The following is a 23,819-nucleotide window of genomic DNA, read 5'->3' on the forward strand; positions in this document are numbered from 1 at the left end:
ATTTTGGAAAACAGTAGGGTAGTTTCTCAGAAAATTAAAAATACTATCATATGATCTAGAAATCCCACTACTGTATATACATATCCAAAGGAAATGAAGTCACTATGTTAAAAAGATATCTCCATTTCCATGTTCACTCCAGCATTATGTATAATAGTCAAGATATGGAATCAACCTTAGTGTCCATCAGTCAGTGAATGGATAAAGAAAATGTAGTATCTGTATACACAATGGAATACTGTTCAGCCCTAACAAAGAAGGAGATCCTGTCATTTATGACAACATGGATGAACCTGGAGGACATTATGCTAAGTGAAATAAGCCAAGCACAGAAAGACAAATACTGCATGATTTCACTTATATGCAGAACGTGAAAAAGTCGAACTCATAGAAGCACAGAGGGCCGGGTGCGGTGGCTCACACCTGTAATCCCAGCACTTTTGGAGGCCGAAGCAGGTGGATCACGGGGTCAAGAAATTGAGACCATCCTGGCCAACATGGTGAAACCCTGTCTCTACTAAAAATATAAAAATTAGCCAGATGTGGTGGTGTGCGCCTGTAGTCCCAGCTATTTGGGAGGCTGGGACAGGGGGATCGCTTGAACCCAGGAGGCAGAAGTTAGAGTGAGCCGAGGTGGCGCCACTGCACTGCAGTCTGGGCGACAGAGCGAGACTCCGTCTCAAAAAAAAAATAAAATAAAATAAGTGGGGCATGAAATAAACAATAAAGAAATCCTAGTAAAAGTATTGATAGTAAATCTTAAGATCCAACTGTGGAAATTATTGTTTCAGAACAAAATTATAATATTACAAAAGTAATAAAACAATTACTTAAACTCGGAGGTAAATGATAATTTCCTAATCTTTCATCACGCTGATTTAAAACATACCATGCACATGGTACTGGTACAAAAACGGACACAGACCAATGGAACAGGATAGAGAACTCAAATAAGACCACACATCTACAACCATCTGATTTTCAACAAACCTGACAAAAACAAGCAATGGGGGAAGGATTCCCTGTTTAACAAATGGTTCTGGGGAAGTCCAGGGAAAGATGGCCAAATAGGACCAGCTCCAGTCTGCAGCTTCCAGTGAGACCAATGCAGAAGGCAGGTGATTTCTGCATTTCCAGCTGAGGTACCCAGCTCATCTCACTGGGACTGGTTAGACAAGTGGGTGTAGCCCACGGAGGGTGAGCAGAAGCAGGGTGGGGCGTCACCTCACCTGGAAAGCACAAGGGGTTGGGGATCTCCCTTCCCGAGCCAAGGGAAGCCATGAGGGACAGAGATATCTGGCCCAGATACTATGCTTTTCCCATGGCTTTTGCACCTGCAGACCAGGAGATCCCCTCGGGTACCTACACCACCAGGGCCCTGGGTTTCAAGCACAAAACTGGGTGCCCATTTGGGCAGACACTGAGCTAGCTACAGGGTTTTTTTTGTTCATACCCCAGTGGCACCTGGAACCCCAGAGAGACAGAACCATTCACTCTCCTGGAAAGGGAGCTGAAGCCAGGAGCCAAGTGGTCTTGCTCAGTGGATTCCACTTCCATGGAGCCCAGCAAGCTAAGACCCACTGGCTTGAAATTCTCGCTGCCAGCACAGCTGTCTGAAGTCGACCTGGGACGCTCGAGCTTGGTCGGGGGGAGGGGCATCTGCCATTACTGAGGCTTGAGTAAGCGGTTTTCCACTCACAGTGTAAATAAAGCCGCTGGGAAGTTTGGACTGGGCGGAACCCACCTCAGCACCGCAAAGCCACTGTAGCCAGACTGCCTCTCTAGATTCCTCCTCTCTGGGCAGGGCATCTCTGAAAGAAAGGCAGTAGCCCCAGTCAGGGGCTTATAGATAAAACTCCCATCTCCCCGGGACAAAACACCTGGGGGAAGAGGCAGCTGTGGGTGCAGCTTCAGCAAACTTAAACGTTCCTGCCTGCTGGCTCTGAAGAGAGCAATAGATCTCCCAGTACAGTGCTTGAGCTCTGCTAAGGGACAGAATGCCTCCTCAAGTGAGTCCCTGACACCTGTGCCTCATGACTGGGAGACAACTCCTAGCAGGGGTTGACAGACACCTCATATAGGAGAGCTCCGGTTGGCATCTGGAGGGTGTCCCTCCAGGATGAAGCTTCCAGAGGAAGGAGCAGGCAGCAATCTTTGCTGTTCTGCAGCTTCCGCTGGTGATACCCAAGCAACAGGGTCTGGGGTGTATCTCCAGCAAACTCCTGCAGTCCTGCAGCAGAGGGGCCCGACTCTTAGAAGGAAAACTAACAAACAGAAAGCAATAACATCAACATCAACAAAAACCCCATCCAAAGGTCATCAGCATCAAAGATCAAAGGTAGATAAATCCACGAAGATGAGGAAAAACCAGCACAAAAAGGCTGAAAATTCCAAAAACCAGAATGCCTCTTCCCCTCCAAAGAATCACAACTCCTCGCCAGCAAGAGAACAAAACTGGATGGAGAATGAGTTTGATGAATTGACAGAAGTAGCCTTCAGAGATGGGTAATAAACTCTTCCGAGCTAAAGGCACATGTTCTAACCCAGTGCAAGGGAGCTAAGAACCTTGATAAAAGGTTGCAGGAATTGCCAACTAGAATAACCAGTTTAGAGAAAAACATAAGTGACCTGATGGAACTGAAAAACACAGCACGAGAACTTCGTGAAGCATACACAAGTATCAATAGCTGAATTGATCAAGCAGAAGAAAGGATATCAGAGATGGAAGATTGACTTAATGAAATAAAGTGTGAAGACAAGATTAGAGAAAAAAGAATGAAAAGGAATGAACAAAGCCTCCAAGAAATATGGGGCTATGTGAAAAGGCCAAACTTAGGTTTGATTGGTGTACCTAAAAGTGATGTGGGGAATGGAACCAAGTTGGAAAACACACTTCAGGATATTATCCAGGAGAACTTCCTCAACCTAGCAAGACAGGCCAATATTCAAATTCAGAAAATACACAGACCACCAGAAAGATACTCCTTGAGAAGAGCAACTCAAAGACACATAATCGTCAGATTCACCAAGGTTGAAATGAAGGAAAAAAATGTTAAGGGCAGCCAGAGAAAGGTCAGGTTACCCACAAAGGGAAGCCCACCAAACTAACAGTGGATCTGTCTGCAGAAACCCTACAAGCCAGAAGAGAGTAGTGGCCAATATTCAACATTCTTAAAGAAAAGAATTTTCAACCCAGAATTTCATATCCAGCCAAACTAAGCTTTATAAGTGAAGGAGAAATAAAATCCTTTACAGACAAGCAAATGCTGAGAGACTTTGTCACCACCAGGCCTGCCTTACAAGAGCTCCTGAAGGAAGTACTAAATATAGAAAGGAAAAACCAGTACCAGTGACTGCAAAAACATACCAAAATGTAAAGACCATCGACACTATAAGGAAACTGCATCAACTAATGTGCAAAATAACCAGGTAACATCATAACGACAGGATCAAATTCACACATAACAATATTAACTTAAAATGTAAATGGGCTAAATGCCCCAATTAAAAGACACAGACTGGCAAATTGGATAGAGTCAAGACCCATTGGTGTGCTATATTCAGGAGACCCATCTCATGTGCAAAGACACACATAGGCTCAAAATAAAGGGATGGAGGAATATTTACCAAGCAAATGGAAAGCAAAAAAAAAGCAGGGGTTGCAATCCTAGCCTCTGATAAAACAGATTTTAAACCAACAAAGATCAAAAAAGACAAAGAAGGGCATTACATAATGGTAAAGGGATCAATGCAATAAGAAGAGCTAACTATCCTAAATATATATGCACCCAATACAGGAGCACCCAGATTCACAAAGCAGGTTCTTAGAGATCTACACAGGTTAGACTCCCACACAATAATAATGGGAGACTTTAACACCCCATTGTCAATATTAGATCAACGAGACAGAAAATTAACAAATATATTCAGGACTTGAACTCAGCTCTGGACCAAGTGGACCTAATAGACATCTACAGAACTCTCCACCCCAAATCAACAGAATATACATTCTTCTCAGCACCACATAGCACTTATTGTAAAATTGACCACATAACTGGAAGTAAAACACTCCTCAGCAAATGCTAAAGAACAGAAATCATAACAAACAGTCTCTCAGACCACAGTGCAATCAAATTAGAATGCAGGATTAAGGAACTCACTCAAAACCACACAACACATGGAAACTGAACAACCTGCTCCTGAATGACTAGTGGATAAATTACGAAATTAAGGCAGAAATAAATAGGTTCTTTGAAACCAATGAGAACAAAAAAACAACATACCAGAATCTCTGGGACACAGCTAATGCACTGTTTAGAGAGAAATTTATAGCACTAAATGCCCACAGGAGAAAGTGGGAAAGATCTAAAATTGACACCCTAACATCACAATTAAAAGAACTAGAGAAGCAAGATCAAACAAATTTGAAAGCTAGCAGAAGACAAGAAATAACTATATTATAGCAGAACTAAGGGAGACAGAGACACAAAAAACCCTTCAAAAAATCAATGAATCCAAGAGCTGGTTTTTTGAAAAGATTAGCAAAATAGATAGACCACTAGCCAGATTAATAAAGAAGAAAAGAGAGAAGAATCAAATAGACACAGTAAAAAATGATAAAAGGGATATCATCACTGATCCCACAGAAATACAAACTACCATCAGAGAATACTATAAACACCTCTACACAAATAAACTAGAAAATCTGGAAGAAATGGATAAATTTCTGGACACATACACCCTCCCAAGACTAAACCAGGAAGAAGTCGAATCCCTGAATAGGCCAATAACAAGTTCTGAAATTGAGGCAGTAATTAATAGCCTACTAAACAAAAAATGTCCAGGACCAGACAGATTCACAGCCGAATTCTACCAGAGGTACAAAGAGGAGCCAGTACCATTCCTTCTGAAACTATTCCAAATAATAGAAAAAGAAGCACTCCTTCCTAACTTATTTTATGAGGCTAGCATCATCCTGATACCAAAACCTGGCAGAAACACAACAAAACAAGAAAATTTCAGGCCAATATCCCTGATGAACATTGATGCGAAAATACTCAATAAAATACTGGCAAACCAAATCCAGCAGCACATCAAAAATCTCATCCAGCACCATCAAGTTGGCTTCATCCCTGGGATGCAAGGCTGCTTCAACATATGCAAATCAGTAAATGTAACCCATCATATAAACAGAACCAATGACAAAAACCACATGATTATCTCAATAGATGCAGAAAAGGCCTTCAAAAAAATTCAACACCTTTCATGCTAAAAACACTTAATAAACTAGGTATTGATGGAACATATCTCAAAATAATAAGAGCTATTTATGACAAACCAATAACCAATATCATACTGAATGGGCAAAAGCTGGAAGCATTCCCTTTGAAAACCTGCACAAGACAAGGATGCCCTCTCTCATCTCTCCTATTCAACATAGTATTGGAAGTTCTGGCCAGGGCAATCAGGCAAGAGAAAGAAATATAGGGTATTCAAATAGGAAGACAGGAAGTCAAACTATCTCTGTTTGCAGATGACATGATTGTGTATTTAGAAAACCCCATCGTCTCAGCCCCAAAACTCCTTAAACTGATAAGAAACTTCAGTAAAGTTTCAGTATACAAAATCAATGTGCAAAAATCACAAGCATTCAGCATTCCTATACTCCAATAATAGACAGACAGCCAAATCATGAGCGAACTCCCATTCACAATTGCTACAAAGAGAATAAAATAGCTAGGAATACAACTTACAAGGGATGTGAAGGACCTCTTCAAGGAGAACTACAAACCACTGCTCAAGGAAATACGAGAGGACACAATCAAATGGAAAAACATTCCATGCTCATGGGTAGGAAGATCAATATTGTGAAAATGGCCATACTGCCCAAGGTAATTTATAGATTCAATGCTATTCCCATCAAGCTACCATTGACTTTCTTCACAGAATCAGAAAAAACTAGTTTAAATTTCATATGCAACCAAAAAAGAGCCTGTATAACTAAGACAATCCTAAGTGAAAAGAACAAAGCTGGAGGCATCACGCTACCTGACTTCAAACTATACTACAAGGCTACCAAAACAGCATGGTACTGGTACCAAAACAGAGATATAGACCAATGGAACAGAACAGAGACCTCAGAAATAACATCACACATCTACAACCATCTGATCTTTGACAAACCTGACAAAAACAAGAAATGGGGAAAGGATTCCCTATTTAATAAATGGTGTTGAGAAAACTGGCTAGCCATATGCAGAAAACTGAAACTGGACCTCTTCCTTATACCTTATACAAAAATTAACTCAAGATGGATTAATGACTTAAATGTAAGAACTAAAACCATAAAAACCCTAGAAGAAAACCTAGATAATACCATTCAGGACATAGGCATGACTAAAACATTAAAAGTAATGGCAACAAAAGCCAAAATTGACAAATGGGATCTAATTAAACTAAAGAGCTTCTGCACAGCAAAAGAAACTATCATCACAGTGAACAGGCAACCTACAGAATGGGAGAAAATTTTTGCCATCTATCCATCTGACAACAGGCTAATATCCAGAATCTACATAGAACTTAAACAAATTTACAAGAAAAAAACAACCCCATCAAAGTGAAGGATATGAACAGACACTTCTCAAAAGAAGACATTTATGTCGCCAACAAACATATGAAAAAAAGCTCATCATCACTGGTCATTAGAGAAATGCAAATCAAAAGCACAATGAGATACCATCTCACGCCAGTTAGAATGGTGATCACTAAAAAGTCAGGAAACAACAGATGCTGGAGAGGATGTGGAGAAACAGGAACGCTTTTACACTGTTGGTGGGAGTGTAAATTAATTCAACCATTGTGGAACACAGTGTGGTGATTCCTCAAGGATCTAGAACCAGAAATACCATTTGACCCAGCAATCCCATTACTGGGTATATATTGAAAAGTTTATAAATACATGCACATGTATGTTTATTGCAGCACTATTTACAATAGCAAAGACTTGGAATCAACCCAAATGCCCATCAATGATAGACTAGATAAAGAAAATGTGGCACATATACAGCATGGAATACTATGCAGCCATGAAAAAGAATGAGTTCATGTCCTTTGCAGAGACATGGATGAAGCTGGAAACCATCATTCTCAGGAAACTAACACAGGAACAGAAAACCAAACACCGTGTGTTCTCACTCACAAGTGGGAGTTGAACAATGAGAACACATGGACACAGGGAGGGGAACATCACACACCAGGGCCTGTCAGGGGGTGGGGGCTAAGTGGAGGGATAGCATTAGGAGAAATACCTAACATAGATGATGGGCTGATGGGTGCAGTAAACCACCATGGCACATGTATACCTATGTAACAAACCTGCGCGTTCTGCATATGTATCCCAGAATGTAAAGTATAATAAAAAAAATGGTCCTGGGAAAACTGTCTAGCCATATATAGAAAATTGAAACTGGACCCCTTCCTTACACCTTATACAAAAACTAACTCAAGATGGATTAAAGACTTAAATGTAAAACCCAAAACTATAGAAACCATAGAAGGGCTGGGTGTGGCGGCTCATACCTGTAATCCCAGCACTTTGGGAGGCCAAGGCAGGCGGATCATGAGGTCAAGAGATCGAGACCATCCTGGCTAACATGGTGAAACCCCGTCTCTACTAAAAATACGAAAATATTAGCAGGCTGGGCATGGTGGCACGTGCCTGTAGTCCCAGCTACTCAGGAGGCTGAGGCAGGAGAATCACTCAAACCTGGGAGGTGGAGGTTGCAGTGAGCCGAGATCACGCCATTGCACTCTAGCCTGGGCGACAGAGCGAGACTCTGTCTCAAAAACCAAACAAACAAAAAAACAACAAAAAAACCCCCAAAAAACCAAAACACACACACACACACACACACACACACACACCATAGAAGAAAACATAGGCAATACCATTCATTCAGGACACAGGCATGGGCAAAGACTTCATGATGAAAACATCAAAAGCAATTGCAACTAAAGCAAAAATTGACAAATGGGATTTAATTAACTAAAGAGCTTCTGCTCAGCAAAAGAAACTATCATCAGAGTCAACAGACAACCTATAGAATGGGAGAAAATTTTTGCAATCTATCCATCTGACAAAAGTCCAATATCCAGAATGTACAAGGAACTTAAACAAATTCACAAGAAAAAAACAAAGAACCTCGTTAAAAAGTCGGCAAAGGACATGAACAGACACTTCTCAAAAGAAGACATTTATCCAGCCAAGAAACATAAAAAAAGCTCAACATCACTGATCATTGGAGAAATGCTAATCAACCACAATGAGATACCATCTCACACCAGTCAGAATGGCGATTATTAAAAAGTCAAGGAACAACAGATGCTGGTGAGGCTGTGGAGAAATAGGAACGCTTTTTTACACTGTTGGTGGAAATGTAAATTAGTTCAACCATTGTGGAAGACAGTGTGGTGATTCCTCAAAGACCTAGAGGCAGAAATACCATTTGACCCAGCAATCCCATTGCTGGGTATATACCCAAAGAATATAAATCATTCTATTATAAAGATACATGCATGTGTATGTTCATTGCAGCACTATTCACAATAGCAAAGACATGGAATCAACACAAATGCTTATCTGTGATAAGACTCGATAAAGAAAATGTGGTACATATACATCATGGAATGCTATGCAGCCATAAAAAGGAAAGAGATCATGTCCTTTGCTAGGACATGGATGGAGCTGGAAGCCATTATCCTCAGCAAACTAACACGGGAACAGAAAACCAAACACCGCACGTTCTCACTTGTAAGTGGGAGCTCAACAATGAGAAACACATGGACACAGGGAGGGGAACAACACAGACTGGGACCTGTCAGGGGCTGGGGAAGGTAGAGCATCAGGAAAAATAGCTAATGCATGCCAGGCTTAACACCTAGGTGATGGGTTGATAGATGCAGCAAACCAACATGGCACAGGTTTACCTATGTAATAAACCTGCACATCCTACACATATATACTGGAACTTAAAATAATATAAAATAAATAAAATATAAAATAAAACATACCAGACACAGTTCCTGGCACACAGATGGTGAAGCTATAAGTAATGGATCAGAAATATAATTTAAAGATGCTGAAGAGGATATTAAAGTTTGTAATTATAAATTTAATTTACATTTTTGTAGGAAGAATTTTTTTTAAAGATTTTTTCTTCTTCATCTTAATTATATGCTTTTGACTAATAGAATGTTAGTAACAATACAGATTGACAGGCAAAATGAGAACGCAGAGTATTTGGAATTTTACTATTTCAAAAAGATCAAATCAAAGATTAGCTTAGTGGAATGAATGGTTGATTTGGGAAATGGTTCAGAACTAGTTAGTGAAAAAGTCTAAGATGATGCATTCTTAGATATAAGAAAGGGGAAGAGATTTGAATGAATCAACAAAACAGAAGATGAAGCAGTTTCAATGAGGGTGGGGAACAAATTTAAAAAAGAGAAAAAGAAATAAACGTTAACATGAGGTAGTTATAGATTAATTACTTTAAGACTAATACATACCTCTGGAACTGAAGTTTCCATCAGAGACAGTGGAGGAGGAACACATCCACCATCCTGTGCAATTTCCACTGGTTGATAAATAACCTCAGAAGGTTGCAGGTATAAGAATGGAGCAGAAGAGGCAGGAGGCTAAAATACAAAACCATATTTCTAATTCAAATATGATTAGTTATTTCTGTTAAACCAAATGACTTAGCCAACAGATGAGAAGTATTTGTTTCATATTTTACTAAATTTTTTTTTTAGGAATAGCACAGAAGTATCTCAGCAATGGATTAGAAACTAATCTGTTATAAATTCCAATTGTGTAGCTATAGTTAAAGAATCTTATCACTGGTAAGCACTAAAACTTCTTAATGACTCAGAACCTCATATATAAATAAAGATAATAATTATGGTTATATTAATATCATCAGTAAAGGTTGTAATAATGTGACCTATGGTATTTAAATGGACATAAATGTCTACTCTCAGCTCTGTGACTTCTAATGGAAGTGGGAAAATGTCAAACAATTTTTTGGTGAAGTACTATTTGTTACTAAAAGTTGGGAAATAGAATACTTATTCAGGAACAGAATAAAAAGTGAAGCCAAATCCAAGTGAAGTTAGAAAAATGCTAAATTTTCAAATAACACTAATAGTAAAAAAGGGTAAGTTTTCATGTTTATACAGTACACATTTATAAAATGCTTTCATTTATGCATTATCATTCGATATTCACAAACATCATGTAAGGAAACTTACAAAGGTATAGTATCATTACATCCATTTTACAAATGAAGAAACTGAAAATGAACTGCCAAAAGAGTAAGTTAATAAACAGAAGAAGAAGGTCTCAAATCTAAAAAACTTTAGTATTCATGCAGTCATCACAAGAATATAATGAAAGAAGGATTTAAAATTATATATTGAAAGTTAACATTTACCTGAGGAACACTCCACTGCCACTGTCCTGGTAGATACTGTGTGGTGGCCTAAAATTAAATAAAAGAAAAGGAAAACCCATTCTGATGATAAACAAGGGTTAACACTAGATATCTACAGGCAAAAATGTGAAGTTGGACCCTCACACCATACACAAAAATTAACTAAAGCCATATACAAAAATTAACTCAAAATGGACCAGAGACTTAAATGTAAGAGCTAAAATTATACAACTCTTAGAAAAAAACATAGGTGTAAATGCCTGTGACCTTGAATTAGGATATGTTTTTAAAATTTTGATTCCAAAAGCACTAACAACAAAGCAACAACAAAAAATAGTTAAATTAGATTTCATCAAAACTTTAAAAACTTTTGTGCAAGTGAAAATACAACCCACAGGATGAGAGAAAATATGGAACTTATATCAAGAATGTATAAAGAACTCTTACAACTCAATAATCAAAAGACAAGTAACCCAACTTAAAAATAGGTAAATGATACGAATAGACTTTTCTCCAACGAAGATATACATATGGCCAATAAACACAAGAAATAATGCTCGACACTACTAGCCTTCAGGGAAATACAAATCAAAACCATAATACAACATCACTTCATACCCACTAGGATGGCTTTAATCAAAAAAGTAGATCATAAGTGTTGACGGGCATGTGGAGAAATTAGAACCCTCATAATCTGCTGGTGGGAATGTAAAATGGTACAGCCCTTTGGGAAAATAAACACTTCCTTAAAAGGTTAAACAAAGTTACCATATGACCCAGCAATTCCACTCTAGTTATAAGACCTAAAAGAAATAAAAATATACGTTCACATAAAAATTTGTATGTGAATGTCCATTGCAGCATTATTTATAACAGTCAAAAAGTAGAAACAACTCAAGTGTCCATCATCTGATGAAGGGATAAACAAAATGTGGTACAGTGTATCCATACAATGGGATATTATTCGAGAACGAAGTACTGAGATATGCCATGTCTCATTTATCATGACATACATAAATCTTGAAATCATTATGCTAAATGAAAGAAGCCAGTCACAAAAGACCACAAATTGTATGATTGTTTTTATAGGATATATCCAGAATAGGCAAATCTAGAAAAACAGGTAAGTAGATTACCAGTTGCCTAACGCTGGGATAAGGGGAAAAAGAAGACTCAACTCCTCTACTGTAGCACAAAAACAGCCATAGACAATAAGTAAACAAATGTGGCTGTGTTCCAATAATGTTTTATTTACAAAAACAGGCTGCTGACTGGAGTTTTGTCTGCAAGCCATAGTTTGATGACCCTGCTATAGACCAAAATGGTCTGGCATTATAGTTCACTGATCCCCAATTTTTCACTAAAATTAATGAAGAGTGCTGGTTAACTGAAAGAGGATGTCATAATATATAATAAACAACAATATATTATTTACTTTAATATAAATTACGTTAAATATAATATAGCAAGAAACTGACATATGTTAACGTTAAAAAACCAGCTTGCAGTCCAATATCTGTATCTTATTTGGGGAATTATCGCTAAAGACTTTTTAGATTAAAAGTTAGCCAGGGGAGCAAAACTGATCTCATCACATTTGGTAAAAGGAAGCAAAGAGTCCATCTTCTTGTATGACATTGTTTAGTTCCCTCGTAAGAAAAGAGAGGCATGATGTCAGCAAGATGGCTGACCAGAGATGCCTGGCATTCATTTTCCACTGGCTCCCCACCCCGCTACAAGAAATGACTAAGGCAACGAATAAACAGCTGCAATTTGACAGGAGCATCAAAGGGAGAGTGCTAGAGTGCAGCAGGGGAGTGGAGACACACCTGTGGTGATTGCAAATCCAGGAGCGCAGCATGGAGCCACTCAGCCTCTGCAACCCCTTCTCTTCTGCTAGGATTGGTTTTGCCTGGAGTCCTGCAATTTCTTATTGCAGGGAAAAGGTAAGCAGAAGATCCCCACCAGCCTGCATTGCTACTGCAAACACCCACACTCCTTGCAACAGGAGAATCCCGCAGTCTCACAGTTTGAAGAGCTGCTGGGAATTCGTGGCTGCATTGCCCTGAATTAGGAGTACAAAGTGTGTACTCCCCACCCCCTCAACCCCACCCTGTGAGCGAAGCTGCTGCAGCGTGACAGCATCTTGAGGCCATAGTCACCTCTAGGGGGCCAGTAGCTATTGCACATCTCCAGTACTGGGGTTCCATTTTCATTCTGCCAAGTCCATACCAGTGGCTGAACACAACCCCAGCAGCATGGAACCTGAGGCTCAAGATTGGCTGTGATTCTGGTTCTGTACAGTAGGGAAACCAACTTCTGTTGCCCTCACCTCCAGCTAGAGGAACAATCTGGCTGACCTGCCCAGGGTAAACCCACTCTTTAGCTGGTCAAACTGCTGCACTCCCCTGAGCAGGAGAAGTCCTCAAGCCTCGTAGCAGCTGAATGCTGCCAGGATGGAATGGTTACATACCTGCATACAGGGCTGAGAAACAGCCCAGAGGTGCCTCATGCCCTGCAGACAAGCCCCTGACCTACCCTGTGCATGTAATTAGAGCCCAAGAAACAGCTCTGGGGACTGCCATTGGCAGAAATGTCCCCAGGGGAGTGGAGTGGCTGTGTGTCCATCCCTCAGGCCTAAGAAATGGCCTCATGCCCACCCCTCCAGCAGACACATCCCCAGGACAGCTGAGCAGCCTGGAACCTGTGCGCCAGGCCTGAGAAGCAGCCCCATAGGCTGCTTCCAGTGGGCATGATCCCAGGCCAACCAATAGCCCTGTGCCTGCATTCTGGGCCTATGGAACAGCCGTCACAGAAACGTTTCCAGGCCGGGTGATCCACCCTATGCCTCTGTCCCAGACTTGAGAAATAGCTCCGTGGGCCAACCCCAGCAGACATGCCCCTAGGCCAGGTGAGCAGTTGTGCACCTGCATCCTGAGCCAGAGAAACAGCCCCTGACAAACATATCCCTAGCCAACTGAACAGCCATGTAGCTGTATCCCAGACCTGAGAAACAGTCCCATGGGCTGTCCCCAGCAGATGCACCCCCAGGCCAGCCAAGGAGCCATGTGCCTGCATACCAGACCTAAGAAACAGCCCCACAGGCTGCCTCTGGTGGGCACTCCCCTAGGCTGGCTGAGAAACTGCATGCCTGTGCTCTCAGCCAGAGTAACAGCCCTGTGGCCCCAAGCCCAGTGAGCCAGACTCACCATGTTCATGTACACAGCCCTGACCTGAGGAACAGCCGAGCAAGCCCACCCCGGCAAAGCCCCACCACCATTGTCACAGACTCTCTTGTCCTAGGTCACTGAGTAACTTGCAAACACAACTAGAGTATTACAACTTAAGAAACTAAACAGAGACTACCCTGCTGTGTCCACCTAGAACCAAGGCCAATGCACCCCACTGAACCAACACCCCAAGACTCATTCATAGAAATAAGTCTTGCCCCATGAAACCTACTCCAAATTTGAAAAGGCAACTTTTGTACCAGATGTGTAGAAATCAATGCAGGGACACATCAGCCATCAAGGAAACATGTCACCTCCAATAAAAACAGTAATTCTGTAGTAACAGACCCCAATCATAGGGAAATATTTGTATATATTTCATAATGCCAGAAAAAGAATTCAAAATAGTAATCTTAAGGAAATTCAGTGAGATACAAGAGAATACAGATAGACAATTCAACAAAATCAGGAAAACGACTCATAATTTGAATGAGAAATTTAACAAAGAGATAGATATCATAAAAAAGAACCAAACAGAAATCCTAGAGCTGAAGAATTCAATGAATAAAATAAAAATACAACTGAGAGCTTCAACAATACACTAGACCAAGCAGAAGAAAGAATTTCTGAACTTGAAGATAGGTCTTTTGAAATAACACAGGCAGACAAAAAAAGAACAACGAACAAAACCTACAGGATTTATAAGACACCATGAAGAGGAAAAATATTCATTCATATAATGGGCATTCCAGAAGGAAAAGAGAAGGGAAAATGTGAGGACAACACATTTAATGAAATAACAGCAGATAATTTTCCAAGTCTTGGGAGAAGAGAGGGATATCCAGGTCTGGGGAGCTCAAAGAATCCTAGTAGATTCAATCTAAACAGATCCTCTCAGAGGCACGTTATAGTCAAATTGTTAAAAGTCAAAGAGAAAGAAAGAATTTTAAAAGCAGCAAGAAAAAAGTGTCAAGTCACAATTAAAGGAATCCCCATTATACTAACAGCAGATTTCTTAGCAGAACTCTTACCAGGGAGAATGGGATGATATATTTAGATATATTCAAAATACTCAAGGAAAAAAAACCTGCCAGCCAAGAATATTACACCCAGTAAAGCTATCCTTCAGAAATGAAGGAGAAATACAATCTTTCACAAGGCCAGGTGTGGTGGAATCCCAGTGCTTTGGGAGACTAAGGCAGGAAGATTGCTTGAGCCCAGGAATTTGAGACCAGCCCGGGCAACATAGCAAGACCCTATCTCTTAAAAAAAATTAGCAGGCATGGCACATGCCTGTAGTCTCAGCTGTGTGGCAGGCTAAGGTGGGAGGGATTACTTGAGCTCACGAGTTTGACACTGCAGTGAGCTATGATCATGCCACTATACTCTGTCTCTAAAAAAACCAGCTCTTTTATAGACAAGCAAAAGCTGAGAGAATTTATCACCAATAGATTGGCCTTATAAAAAAAATACTCAAGGGAGTCTTACATCAGGAAGTGAAAGGATGGTAACAACCATCATGAAACATGCAAAACTATAAAATTCACTGGGACAGCCATTACACAAAGGACAAAGAGAAGAATCAAACCTTATAATTACAGAGAACCCAGCTGCAAAAAATCACCAAAAAGAGAGGGAACAAGGAACATAAGATATGCAAAATAACCAGAAAATGATAAAGAAAATGACAGGGTGTCCTCACCTATCAATAATAACCCTGAATGCAAATGGGTTAAATTCTCCATTTAAAAGATAGAGACTGGCTGAATAGATTAAAAAAAGAGACCCAACTATATGCTACCTAAAAGAAACTCACCTTACCCGTAAAGACACACATAGGCTGAAAGTGAAGGGATGGAAAGACATGTTCCACGCAAATGGAAACCAAAGCAAGCAAGAGTAGCTATACTTATATCAGACAAAACCGACTTCAAGTTAAAAGCTTTAAAAAGAGACAAAGAAGGACATTTATATAATAATATAGGGATCAATTCTGCAAGAGAATATAACAATGTAAATACGTATGTACCCAACACAAAGCACTCAGGTATATAAAGCAAGTCTTATTTGATCTAAAAAGAAAGGAGAAGCCCCAATAAAATAGTGGTTGGGGACTTCAACACCCCACTCTCAGCATTGGACAGATTATCTAGAAAGAAAATAAACAGGCCGGCACGGTGGCTCACACCTGTAATGCCAGCACTTTGGGAGGCCGAGGTGGGCAGATCACAAGGTTAGGAGTTCGAGACCGGCCTGACAAACATAGTGAAACCCCATCTCCACTAAAAATACAAAAATTAGCCGGGCTTGGTGGCATGCACCTGTAATCCCACCTACTCAGGAGGCTGAGGCAGGAGAATTGCTTGAACCTGGGAGGCAGAGGTTGAGGTGAGCTGAGATCACGCCATTGCACTTTAGCCTGGGTGACAGAGAGAGATTCCTTCTCAAAAAAAAAAAAAACACAAAAAACAAAAAGAAAAGAAACAAAGAAACATGGATTTAAACTGCACCATAGGCCAAACAGACCTAACAACCATTTAGAGAACATTTAACTGAACCGCTGCAGAATATACTTTCTTTTCATCAGCATATAAAACATTCTCCAGAATTACCATATTTTAGGAAATGAAACAAGTCTCAAAGAATTAAAAAACACTGAAATTATATCAAGTATCTTATCTGACCACAGTGGAATAAAATAAGACATCAATGACAAGAAAAACATTCAAAACTATAAAAATTCATGGAAATTAAGCAACATACTGCTGAATGACCAGTGGGTGAAGGAAGAAATTAAGAATGAAAATAGAAACACAACATACCAAAACCTATGGGACACAACAGTAGCAGTATTAAGAGGCAAATTTATAGCAATGAATGCTTACATCAAAAAACTAGAAATATTTCAAATAAACACCCTTACAATGTACTGCTAGGAACCAGAAGAGCAAGAACAAGCTAAACCCAAAATTAGTAGAAGAAAAGAAATAGTAATAATCAGGGCAGAAATAAACAATGTTGAGACTACAAAACAATACAAAAGATTAACAAAACAAAAGGTTGATTTTTTAGACAAACCATTAGCTAGTCTAAGAAAAAAAGAAAGTAGACCCAAATAAATAAAATCAGCAATGAAAAAGACATCACAATGGATACCACAGAAATACAAAGGATCATTAGAAATTAACATGAACAACTATATGCAAATAAATTAGAAAACCTAGAAGAAATGGATAAATTCCTGAACATATACAATCTGCTAAGACTAAACCAAGACTGAAGAAATTGAAAACCTTAAGAAACAAGGCTGGGCGCGGTGGCTCACGCCTGTAATCCCAGCACTTTGGGAGGCCGAGGCGGGTGGATCATGAGGTCAGGAGATCGAGACCATCCTGGCTAACACGGTGAAACTCCATCTCTACTAAAAATACAAAAAATTAGCCGGGCGTAGTGGCGGGCGCCTGTAGTCCCAGCTACTCGGGAGGCTGAGGCAGGAGAATGGCATGAACCCGGCAGGCGGAGCTTGCAGTGAGCTGAGATTGCGCCACTGCACACTCCAGCCTAGGCGACAGAGTGAGACTCCGTCTTAAAAAAAAAAGAAAAGAAAAAAGAAAACCTTAAGAAACAAATTTAAGTAACAAGATTGAACCAGTAATTAAAACGTCTTCCAACAAAGAAAAGTCCAGAACTATATGGCTGAATTCTACCAAACCTTTAGATAAGAATACCAGATCTTCCAAACTATTCCAAAAAATTGAAGCAGAGGGAATTCTCCCTAATTCATCCCATTAGTTTGATTATATTAAACGAAAAAGTTCCTGCACAGTGAAGAAAACAATCAACAGAGTGAACAAATAACCTGTTGAATGGGAGAAAACATCTGTAAACTACTTATCTGACACAGAATTAATATCCAAAATATACAAGGAACTGAGACATCTCAACAGCAAAATAAACAAAAAATAAACTGATTAAAAATGGGCAAATGATCTGAATAGACATTTCTCAAAAGAAGACAAATGGCTAACAAATATATGAAAAAATGATCAACATCACTAATTATCAGGAAACTGTAAATCAAAACCACAATGAGGTATTATCTACCCCGGTTAGGATGGTTATGTCAAAAAGAGAAAATAACAAATGCTGGTGAGGATGTAGAGAAAAGGGAACTCTTATACACTGTTAGTAGGAATGCAAACTAGTACAACCACTATGGAAAACAGTATGGAGATCCCTGAAGAAACTACAAATAGAACTACCATATGATCTGGTAATCCCACTACTGGGAATTTATTTGGAGAAAAGGAAATCATTGTATCAGAGAGACATCTGCACCCCCATGTTTATTACAGCATTATTCACAATAGCCAAAATACGAAATCAACCTAGGTGTCCAACAACAGATGAATAAAGAAAATGTGGTATATATATACATGATGGAATACTATTTGGCTACAAAAAAGAATAAAATCCTATCACTCATGGCAACATGGATGGAACTGGAGGTCATTATGTTAAATGAAATAAGCCAGGAACAGAAAGTTAAACAACACATGTTCTCACTCATATGTGGAAGCTAAAACACACTGATCTCAAAAATCTGCCACCTGCACAGATATTTTTGAAAGAAACAAGTTTTATTTTTTTCCCCCTTTCTTGTAATAAATGATAAAATTCCAAGTCTTTTTCACTGCCTTTCGAACCATGTTCAGAAGAGAGTAGCTTATCCTCTGCTGGTCTACACTGGTTGCTGAATTTACTTGTATTCCTGTTCTTGTATATGCTGCATTTAGACTTACATATGGCAAGAAGGCATTTTTCTTGTTGTTGTTGTTAAAGGAAACAAACTCTCAAATCATGAAGTGATGTAAATGTTGCATATGCCTACAAAGCTCTGAATTCAGGTCCCATTGCTGTCACAAAGAAATGAATGTAACTCCTACCCTAATCCCTTTTTTATATAATAAAAGTGCCTTAGCATGAGTTGCAACTGTCGTCACTACAGTAAGCTGGTTTACAGATGTTTTCCACTGAGCCACTGAGCATCACAATGAAGAGTACCATGTGCTACAAAAAAAAAAAAAAAAAAAAAGTTGATCTTATAGAAGTAAAAAGAATACTAGGGGCTGAGAACGATAGAGGGAAAGGAGGAATAGGGAGAGGTTTGTGAAAGGATACAAAATTACAGCTACCTCAGGAATGGAAAACCAAACATCCTATGTTCTCACTAGTAAGTGGGAGCTAAGCTATGAGTATGCAAAGGCATAAGAATGATACAATGGACTTTGGGGACTTAGGGAGAAGGGGTGGGAAGAGGGTGAGGGATAAAAGACTACAAATTGTGTTCAGTGTATACTGCTTGGGTGATGGGTGCATCAAAATGTCACAAATCACCGTTAAAGAACTTACTCATGTAACCAAATACCATCTGTTCCCCACAAACCTATGGAAATAAAAATTAAAAAAAAACAAAAAATCCAAAACACCCCCAAAATTACAGCTAGATAGGAGGAATAGGTTCTAATGTTCTATACCACTATAGGATGACTAGATTAACAATAATACTTAGTTTCAAATAGCTAGAAGGAGGCTATTGAATTGCTCCCAACACAAAGAAATGATAAATGTTTGAGATGATGGATATGCTAATTACTCTGATTTGATCACCATATTATATGTATCAAAACATCACTACATACCCCATGAATAGGTATAATTATCATTTGTCAATGAAAAAAATTTAAAAAAGAAAAAACACTACCAAGGATTAACTATCGATTTTTTATTTTTTATTTTCTAACTAATCATTTATTTTATTTTATTTATTTTTAAAACTTTTATTTTAGGTTCAGGGGTACATGTGAAGGTTGTTACATGGGTAAACTCGTGTCACAGGAGGTTGTTGCACAAATTATTTCATAGCCCAGTACCCAATAGTTATCTTTTCTGCTCTTCTCCCTCTTCCCACCCTCCACCCTCAAGTAGACCCCAGTGTCTACTGTTCCCTTCTTTGTGTTCATAAGTTCTCATCATTTAGCTCTCACTTATAAGTAGGAACATGTGTTATTAGGTTTTCTGTTCCTGTGTCAGTTTGCTAAGGATAATGGCCTCCAGCTCCATCCATGTCCCTGCAAAATATATGATCTCATTTTTTTTTATGACTGCATAATATTCCTTGGTGTATATGTACCACATTTTCTTTATTCATCTGTCATTGATAGGCATTCCATGTCTTTGCTATTGTGAATAGTGCTGCAATGAACATTCGCATGCATGTGTCTTTATGGTAGAAGGATTTATATTCCTCTGGCTATATACCCAGTAACGGGTCTAATGGTAGTTCTGCTTTTAGTTCTTTGAGGAATCTCCATACTGCTTTCCACAATGGTTGAACTAATTTACACTCCAACCAACAGTGTATAAGTGTTCCTGTTCTCTGTAACCTTGCCAGCATCTGCTATTTTTGACTTTTTAATAATAGCCATTCTGACTGGTGTGAGATAGTATATCATTGTGGTTTTGATTCACATTTCTCTAATGAACTATCTCTTTGTAATTAGCAAAGTAGTTGCATGAGAAAGAAATAAATGAAAGTTAGTTAAGAAAGGACTGAAAGTTTCAGAGAGAATTTTAATTGTAATTTATGTTTACCTGGTAGTGATATGCAGGTTGCTGATAAATGGGCTGAGCTACCATCACAGGGGAGCTACATACAGAACGTGACTATAAGAGGATGGAAAAAGAAAAATTAGGCATAAGCCTTTAAAATAGCTCACAATAAAATTTATCTCAAATTATTACTTAAACCCAGTCAACTTCTGGTTTATGATTAGAAATGTTATTTTTCTACCTCTTATTGATATGATTACCAACTCTGCTAAGTCTATTTATTAAAATCATTACAATATTTCTACTTCCACATGGTTTCATTTCCATCGTAATGCTAAAACAACCACCAGAAAAGTTGTTTTTAGTCTGAAATGTACCACCTCCAAAGATTATGAAAATATAGTTCTAAGAGAATACTTAGAGGAAAATGACAGCAAGACTTAGGGTGACGCTGCCTGTTTCCATTGTGGGGACCAGCAGGAAACAGTTAATGTTTATAATAGTATTTAGAACTGAATGAATAGTCGTATCTAATTTTCCCACTAGTTACAAATAATCAATGTTCTATTCCTTTGTTATACCTATAATTAAAGCGAAGATACTTTATTTTTATTTTAGTAATTTGACATTTAAATGAGTTAATAGTTTGATAAACTTATAAGTGAAAAATCTGTGTCTGAAAAAAGTACAGGTAACACTTGATTATTCAAAGTGAAAGAGTAAGCCCCAAAACAGATTACTTAAAACCAGATCTTTAATAAAACAGGCAAGTTGTATTGCAAGATAGTAAAACTGGCTCTAATATAGCAATTAAAATTCAATGTCTAATGTGGGATCTAACTTACATTGTTTCGTTTAATGTTTGCACCCCCAAAACCGAGGAAAAGTATCATAGTTTTGTACAATTCACAGACTATGGTATGCTAATAAAACTGTATCACAAATTAACATTAGAAAATAATAATGTAATTTCCTATATTAATAGATTAAAGGAGAAAAAATGGTAATTTCGACAGAGACAGAAAATACATCTGTTAAAATTCCATACCTTTTTATGATTAAAAACTCTTAACAAATATAGTAGAAAATGGCTTCCTTAATTAATTTAGGGCAGTAACTCTCAACCATGAGTGATTTTGTCCTCTAGGGAACATCTGGCAATGTTGGGAGACATTTTTGATTGTCATAACTATGGGGAGCCTAGGGATACTTCTAAACATCCTACAGTGCACAGGACAGCCTTTCACAACAAAGAAATTATCTGAGGCCGGGCACGGTGGCTCACGCTTGTAATCCCAGCACTTTGGGAGGCCGAGGTGGGCGGATCACGAGGTCAGGAGATCGAGACCACGGTGAAACCCCGTTTCTACTAAAAATACAAAAAATTAGCCGGGCGTGGTGGCGGGCGCCTGTAGTCCCAGCTACTCGGAGAGGCTGAGGCAGGAGAATGGCGTGAACCCGGGAGGTGGAGCTTGCAGTGAGCCGAGATTGCGCCACTGCACTCCAGCCTGGGCGACAGAGCAAGACTCCGTCTCAAAAAAAAAAAAAAAAAAAGAAATTATCTGGCTCAAAATGTCAACAGTGCTAAGATTGAGAAAGTCTGGTTACAAAGTATGCATGTGTGTGTGTGTGTCTACATATGTATGTATACACATGCATATATACATATGTATGTATATACGTGCATACATGTAAAGCTTAACGGTGAATCACTGAAATTGCTCCCTTTTTCAAGAACAAGGTCATGATGTTTTCACTACATCAATACTGTAGCAGAGACACCATCAGTGCAAAAACTCCAGGAAAAAAAGAAGTGAAAGAAATAGAAGTACACTGAATCATAAATAATTTGTAAATGAGAGCTTGGCAGGGTTACTGATAGAATATCAATACTGAAAAATCAAGAGGATTACTATACACCTATTAGGTGTATAGTACAATCTATTAGGAAATGTTATTTAAAAAACAGCATTCATGAAAGCAACAAAACTGTAGTCTACTAAGAATAAATTCAACAAAATGTGTCAAGCTTTTTTACGGAGAAAGAAAACTTTTTTATGGATAGAAGTAAAATAAGACAAATAAATGGTGAGATGTATCATGTTCATGGATAGGAAGATTCGATATTTTAAAATACTGAAATGTCCCAAGTTATTCACACTATTTAATGCAATTCTAATAAAAAAACAAGGGCTTTTCACTGAAATAAACAAACTGAATTAAAAAATTTATACATATAAAAGCAAAGACGTAAGGATAGATGAGAGACTCTTGAAGAAGAACAATGTACTTTAAGATTTCAAGACTCATTATAAAGTCAAAATAATTAGAACTGGGCAAGGTGAACAAATACACCAATGGAACAAAATAGCAGAAAAAAGGCCCACACACATGGAAACTTAGTATTTGGCAGAGGATTAATTTCAAAATAGTAGGAAATAGGTGGATTAGTCAATACATAAATTCAAGATTTAATATCTAGAAGTGAAAAGTGGCAATACTATAGCATTAAAAATAAAAAATAGAATATATTCTTGTAGTAAAAAAAAAAAAAACTAAAAAAGAAGAAAAAGTCTTGTGCCAGTTTTCAAAGGGAATACTTCCAGTTTTGCCCATCCAGTATGATATTGACTGTGGGTTTGTCATAAATAGCTCTTATTATTTTGAAATACATTCCATCAATACCTAGTTTATTGAGAGTTTTTAGCATGAAAGGCTGTTGAATTTTGTCAAAGGCCTTTTCTGCATCTGTTGAGATTAATTATGTGGTTTTTGTTGTTGGGTCTGTTTATGTGATAGATTATGTTTACTGATTTGTGATGTTGAACCAGCCTTGCATCCCAGGGATGAAGCCAACTTGATCATGGTGGATAAGCTTTTTGATGTGCTGCTGGATTTGGTTTGCCATATTTTATTGAGGATTTTTACATTGATGTTCATTAGGGATATTGGTCTAAAATTCTCTTTTTTTGTTATGTCTCTGCCAGGCTTTGGTATCAGGATGATGCTGGCCTCATAAAATGAGTTAGGGAGGATTCTCTCTTTGTCTATTGATTGAAATAGCTTCAGAAGGAATGGTACCAGCTCCTCTTTGTACCTCTGGTAAAATTCGGCTGTGAATCCATCTGGTCCTGGACTTTTTTTGCTTGGTAGGCTATTAATTATTGCTTCAACTTCAGAGGCTGTTATTGGCCTATTCAGAGATTCAACTTCTTCCTGGTTTAGTCTTGGGAGGGTGTATGTGTTCAGGAATTTATCCATTTCTTCTAGATTTTCTACTTTATTTGTGTAGAGCCCTCTCTTGTCACTCCTATTCAACATAATATTGGAAGTTCTGGCCAGGGCAATCAGGTAGGAGAAAGAAATAAAGGGTATTCAATTAGGAAAAGAGGAAGTCAAATTGTCCCTGTTTGCAGATGACATGATTGTATATTTAGAAAACCCCATAATCTCAGCCCAAAATCTCCTTAAGCTGATAAGAAAC

The 23,819-nt window shown here is 38.6% G+C and overlaps 1 protein-coding gene across 5 annotated transcripts in view; it reads right to left on the reverse strand.

Annotated features, from left to right (window-relative positions):
* The window catches only part of BOLL (boule homolog, RNA binding protein), a 78,827-nt gene that overhangs the window by 37,795 nt on the left and 17,213 nt on the right, over positions 1-23,819 (reverse strand). For 4 of the 5 annotated variants that reach the window (XR_008659626.2, XM_063644871.1, XM_063644872.1 and 1 more), the window contains exons 7-9: positions 20,378-20,449; positions 10,494-10,541; positions 9,568-9,696 (exon numbers count right to left, since the gene is read on the reverse strand). Coding sequence is in view for 4 of the 5 variants with exons in the window: in XM_063644871.1 (XP_063500941.1) it covers positions 9,568-9,696; positions 10,494-10,541; positions 20,378-20,449 (249 nt within the window). In the remaining variant the exon portion in view is untranslated. Of the gene's footprint in view, positions 1-1,766; positions 1,812-9,567; positions 9,697-10,493; positions 10,542-20,377; positions 20,450-23,819 lie in introns of those variants that run through there. The other variant, XM_063644873.1, reaches the window with a different exon arrangement.

This window comes from Symphalangus syndactylus, chromosome 8, assembly GCF_028878055.3.
Source record: "Symphalangus syndactylus isolate Jambi chromosome 8, NHGRI_mSymSyn1-v2.1_pri, whole genome shotgun sequence".
In the NCBI taxonomy this organism is placed as follows: domain Eukaryota; kingdom Metazoa; phylum Chordata; class Mammalia; order Primates; family Hylobatidae; genus Symphalangus; species Symphalangus syndactylus.